Source organism: Pinus tabuliformis, chromosome 7, assembly GCF_031772625.1.
Source record: "Pinus tabuliformis cultivar Carrire ecotype Pingquan chromosome 7, CPIR1, whole genome shotgun sequence".
Taxonomy (NCBI): Eukaryota; Viridiplantae; Streptophyta; class Pinopsida; order Pinales; family Pinaceae; genus Pinus; species Pinus tabuliformis.
Window position 1 is genome coordinate 541,656,905 of NC_142293.1, and position 5,879 is coordinate 541,662,783.

Genomic DNA, 5,879 nt, shown 5'->3' on the forward strand with positions numbered 1-5,879 from the left:
TGCGCTGTCGTGTGACGAAGAATGTTTCCCTCCGCTCCTTCGCTTCAGCTGGTCACAGTCCTCCCGCGATCCCCGCGAACGGACACCTGCACACACGAAGAGAAGGCAAACGCAAGCGTGAAATCTAGTAAAAGTAACTATATGCCAGTCAGAAAAGACATAATTCACATTTATCCATTGCATAAACAAACGAGAATGGAACAATAATAGCAGTCATCTATTATTAATCAGAATAGAGAAAGTACAACCAAATGTTCTGACGTCGGTAAACTCCTCAGGAGGGATCAGTCAGCATGTATCTCAAGCATTCACCTTTGAGGATGATTCTCCCAAGACAAACAACTCTCTCTCTCTCACACAAATGTCACAAACAAACTTCCCAAAGCAATCAATCACTTCCACTCCTAACACACCACACCTATAGCAGCAATCTGAGCAATACATACAAGCTCTGTACAATCCAAGCTAAGTCTAGCTATTTTCTAACCAGCTGCTCATGGTAATGGTGGAAGTTTATATAGGAGAAGGAGTCTCCTAAAAAGGTGGAAGGATGAGCTTATCTTCAAGGGAGTAGTTGCAAAGGGTCGAACAGACATGCCATAGAAGGGAGTCGACATTCACAAAGCTAACAACCAAGCCTGGAGAGATCTGGAAGGCTGGTTGTTTGAACAAATTCGCCCAAACTGGATCAGCGCGGATTATATGAGACTGCCGCGCTGTCAGCACATAACAATAACTGAACAAGTCATGTCAGCGCGGAAGGACACGCGAAAGCCGCGCTGTGCGTCATCGCGGAAAAGTGATGTTCTTCCGCGATGGCAGCGCACGAAATACACTGTGGGGCGCTGGTCATCGCGGTTATTTTAGGAACAGACGCGCTGATGCACAAACTTTGGAAAAATGGGTTTAAGCCAGTTCAGGGATCAAACACTTAGTGATTGTGACTTCTTGGACACAGCAGGGCGACTGACAGGAAGGCAGTGATAAATTACTGTGTAACAGATGCCCCCTAAAGCATGAAGACCGAGAGAGTGGGAGGTGAAATGCTTTACAACACACGCCGAACTGGAACACCACCAGGAAGTACCGAAAAATCTCTGACAATCACATACATGCAGTCTAGGCATGGGCGCAGCCATCCAAAAGACATGCGAGACTGGTCTATGGTATGGACGCAGCCACCCAGCTAAAGAGACCATAATAATGACAAGGTATGGTCGCAGCCATCCATGAAGACTCAGGTATGGGCGCAGCCATCCATCAATGAGTCATGTAATGATTATCCACAAAATCGCAACCTGGACCACAGTGAGCAAGGATCCAGGGTCTTGCGCTCCATCTCGACCCGAACAGAGTACAAGTCCACACATGTGAATACAGGGGTTGGAGTCGAACATGCATGAACATCGTCTGATTACCGGCCAATGATGAGAACCGTTAACAGACGCGCGAGAGGTACCACCAATAATGACAATGGCCCTCAAGGTACTATAGGTACAATCCGTAGCGTGTGAATCAATGAGTGGTGTCGAACACCCACGGAATCATTCGATCGTAGGTCAATGATGTAAACCTTGCGTCGAACACGAGGAACCTGCCATTGAGGCATGCAGGCTCCAAGGCACCTGGAAGGAGTCTCTAAGTCACTTTCTCGGATAATGAGTTGAAGTCGACGAGAAGTGGCCTTGATCGAAGGTGGGCCATGATGATTCCCACATCATCGACACGAGACAGAGGTATAATAATTTGTGATGAGATAGCGAACGAGGTTGCATTGTGGCAGAGGACAACTTCTCTTGAACATATAACGGCACTGTAACGGATTTGGCAGTACTTGACATCAAATGAGCAGCGGGTAGGATGATGACGGCAATGAACAGATGAGAGGTCAAATAGGATATCCCAAACCCATGGAGGCTAGTGAAAACGAGATGAGATGACCCCACCCAGACACGAAACAGCGGAGTGCCATGTTCAAGAGTGACGTACTGCCGAGACGACTGTAATCAAAGTTCCATTTTCCCCACCTTTGCAGGCAGGTACCCCGATTATTTTTGGATGACAAGCTTGACGGGGATAACATATGCTTGGTGTGTGTCATGTTGACAATATCCGATGTCATTGAGTGTTTAACGAGCCTGACAAAGGAAAAACTCGGCTTCTTTTCTTGTTTCGAGAGTCTGAAAAGAATGCGGAAAAGGAGACTCCAGGGGGGTCCTTTTTCGTACAGTTGTGTCTCTCGAGCCCGAAAAAGTATAAAACTGTGCTCGAAAGAACCGCCCGGTCATTACAACCGAGGAGTACTTTTCATAAATAGTGTCGCCGACCGGAAAAAGTAAAAAAGTGGTCGAAGACACGTCGTTTTAGAGCCAATATCGAGTGCGAAACGACAAACACCCGGCGATCTTTTTTGGTTTAACGGTCGGAAAAAGAGCTTAAAAACGACCGCCTTTCGTTCCCTTTAACGAGCTGAAAGGGAGCTCGGCCATCTTCTCTTGTTTAACGTCGGAAAAGAGCTTAGAGACGACACTTTGGGAATCACATGAATCGTGGACTGTCATGACCAAACTGCGATACCTGTACCTGCACAAGGGCACTACCCGCATAAATCCATTCGATATACGTAAAAACATATTGAAACATGCTTGAAAACAGAACCAAGGCTAGTTTTTATGGCTAAAAATGGTAAAACCCAAAAAATATGGTAATTTAGGAGTTTTTACTATAAATAGGGGGAGGTAATAAGTCATTTTTACCATTTTACTATTTGGAGTGCGAAGAACGTGGAGAAACCAAAAAGTTGACGGAGCGATTTCCAGCCCATCCGGAGACCATTTTCAGATCTGCTTCTTCCAGGTAGGTTCCCATTCCTTTGCCCTGCATTCTGGTTCATTTTAGGAGTTTTTTAACGGTTGAATAGGCCCAATTGGGCATTTTTTATTTGCATGGGTGCGCCCTCGGTCAGCGCGGAAATTGCCCACGGGGTCGCGCTGATCGAAAAATAGTCAATGTAACCAACTTCGGGTCAGCGCGGAAAAGGCGTGTTCTTCCGCGCTGACCTCGCATTTTTTACAAAGAGCTGCCATTGTCAGCGCGGCTGTTTTAGAAACAGCCGCGCTGGCGCGGAAAAAATTTTGTTTTTGAAAATGAACGTGAATTTTTACATGGAAGCACTTCTGATTGGTTTTTATTGTTCATGCAGGACACCATGGCCTTTCAATGGCAAGAGAGAGTTCACGATGTAGAGGATGTGGCTGCTTGGGGAGACGTAAATTGCTGCAACGCCATGCGGGCGTGTGGATTCATGAAATTCTTTCCTTACGCCGCGTCTGAGGGCCCAACATGATCTGCTGGAGCTGCTGATCAGGGCATGGAACCCGGTGGACCAAAAGTTCACCATCCGTGGTCACGACATTGAGTTTGACCATATGGATATCTTTTTCTTGACTGGGTTGTCGCGCCGAGGTGCGAGGCCCATCTTAGAGGGGCAGCGACCTAGCGGTGGTACCCTGGATGACTTGATGGCTGAGGTTTGCCCGGGGCGGTGAAACGCGGAGTGGGAAGTGCTCGATCCCACAGTGAGAGACATAGTGCTGCGCACCATCCTGTTCATGGTGACCCGGGCAGCGGGCAGCATGGCGAACCACGAGGCATCCAAGACCCATCTCCTACTAGCCCTCGAGTGCCTCGAGCCTACCGTGTTTGACTGGTGCACTGCAGTGTGCAACAATATGAAGAGGCAATTGAGCAACTGCCGTCGCGGAGAGACGAAGCAGTTCGGGTATGGATCGATCCTGGTCCCGCTCATCCTGGAGCGAGTACCAGCCATGCGACTGCAGTCTATGGCTGTGGATGCCCCCAGAGATCCTCGAGAGACGAGGGCCTCACGATGGGCTCGGATTATGCCACGTGGGGGTGGCGGCCGACCACATAGCTGGGGGGTATATTTCAGAGACTGGTTGGACCAACAGGAGATCTTCGTACAGGATTGGCCATATGCGGGGATGGATTTCCGCAATGATCCTGACTTGGTGCTGCCTCCGGGTGAACAGTGGGATGATGCAGGTATGACACTTTTGTCTTTTGAGTTTTGTATTTTTTTTAAAATTTTATGTACATGTCCTAATAAATGTCTTGTCATGCAGATGTGGGGCCTACTAGACCGATTGGCCTGGCTGCCACGGCACGGAGAGAGGGCCCGGGAGCCGGAGCTTTGGCCTTAGCCCCTCCAGGGGCCAACACACCAGAGATTGTGGCTCGCAACCTTGAGGGGTTGCTGGAGGGGGTGCCGGACTTCCAGGGGGTTGAGGAGGTTCCTGTGGAGCATCAGATCCACACAGTGGGTGTGGAACCCAGAGTGCACCGCCTTCTGAGGCGGGTGGCACGAGCGGCTGTGTACTACAGAGAGCACCATCCAGCCGATTAGTCACCTAGGTTTTATTTCCACTGTTTATTTTGAGACATTATGACTCAGATGTATGAGATTTTGGGACATGTACTTCTATTTTTGAGCGCCTCAGTGCGCCACACGATATATATATATATATACATACCGATTTTTGGATGAGTCGTTGTTACATGTGATGATGTGTTATCTTGTGTTATGCGTTTGTTCAGTACAATTTGTGATCTTATGTATGAATTTGCACGACACTCGACTCATGGATTTTATATGTTTAATGCAAGCTTAAAAACACACACGTGCAAACTATGCTTGAAATGATTTATTTACATATGCTTATGGTCTTACTATGCTGTTCTTTCCTTCCTTGTATGATGTTTATCTGTTTCGCAAATGTCTATCTAATACATGATTTGCCAATGCATCAGTCAACGTATTTAATCGTCTCGGAATATGCTGATAAGTAATGTAATCGAAATTCCGTTCTAACAATCTTACACGTAGGTACAACCTTAATATGCGCTGGTCTCTGACGGAATATCGTCTGTTGAGTTGATGGACAACCAGCTGGGAGTCCAGGTTCACCACTAGCTCTCGGATGCCGAGGTCAACTGCTTCGGCAAGTAATTCTATTACAGCACTGTACTCGGCAACGTTGTTAGTGGTACGACCTAGGCATACACCCTGCAGGTTTATCAACTCCCCGTGAGGATCGTAGATCACCCACGCTGCCGAAGACAAATTACAAGTACTACGGCAGGCACCATCAGCGAAACCAACATAAGGAGTACGAGACATCTGCGCAGGAAAGAGAAAGCATAATAAGGGGCAAAAACACGCCTTCACACCAAAGCAAAAGAAACTCATGCAGTAAAAACTCAAAAACACACGTATATACAAAGTGACTGTGAGCAGCTATGCATAGTACTTCTTCAGATATAGCCCATTTCGGGGCTTGTCAAGAGGATTTCCTTCATAATCAATCAACTCATATGCGCCCTTTTGTAAAACACGTTTCACGATGTAGGGACCTAACCACATGGATTCGAGTTTTCCTGCCCCCCAGCTTATCCTTAGCTTGATCGTAGAGCAGTACTAAATCTCCTTCAACAAAGGAACGAGGATGAATATTCTGATCGAAGTGAGCTTTGACTCTCTTCTTCTGCGCTTCGATAGCCAGAGAGGCCAAACGACGAGTCTCGTCTAACCGTTCTAGGTAAAGAAGCCGTTCCTCCACCGGAGTGGTGTTGGGAAGCAACTCGACAGCTAATTTTAATGAAGGAATTTCACATTCGACGGGAAGGGTAGCCTCCAGTCCATAGACCAGTTGAAACGGGGTGAAACCGGTGGCATCCTTCACAGAAGTCCGTAGGCCCACAAGGCTGGGAAAAGCATTAGATGCCAGTTCGACTTGTGTGTATTGACGGTGCGTTGAAGCATGGTGATCAAAACTTTGTTCACAGCTTCAACTTGACCG

The 5,879-nt window shown here is 47.5% G+C and overlaps 1 protein-coding gene across 1 annotated transcript; it reads left to right on the plus strand.

Moving 5' to 3' along the window:
• The first annotated feature begins 3,975 nt into the window (after window positions 1-3,975).
• Window positions 3,976-4,454, plus strand: LOC149248470 (uncharacterized). Its single transcript, XM_089456051.1, has 2 exons — window positions 3,976-4,065; window positions 4,146-4,454. The coding sequence occupies exons 1-2, from the start codon at window positions 4,005-4,007 to the stop codon at window positions 4,424-4,426; spliced, it is 342 nt and encodes a 113-aa protein (XP_089312177.1). The 5' UTR covers window positions 3,976-4,004; the 3' UTR covers window positions 4,427-4,454.
• Window positions 4,455-5,879: the final 1,425 nt, after the last annotated feature.

Coding starts and splice junctions, on each gene's coding strand:
- LOC149248470 (XM_089456051.1), top strand. CDS start 4,005: ATGGATTTCCGCAATGATCCTGACTTGGTGCTGCCTCCGGGTGAACAG. Junction 4,066..4,145: donor TGAACAGTGGGATGATGCAG/GTATGACACTTT, acceptor CTTGTCATGCAG/ATGTGGGGCCTACTAGACCG.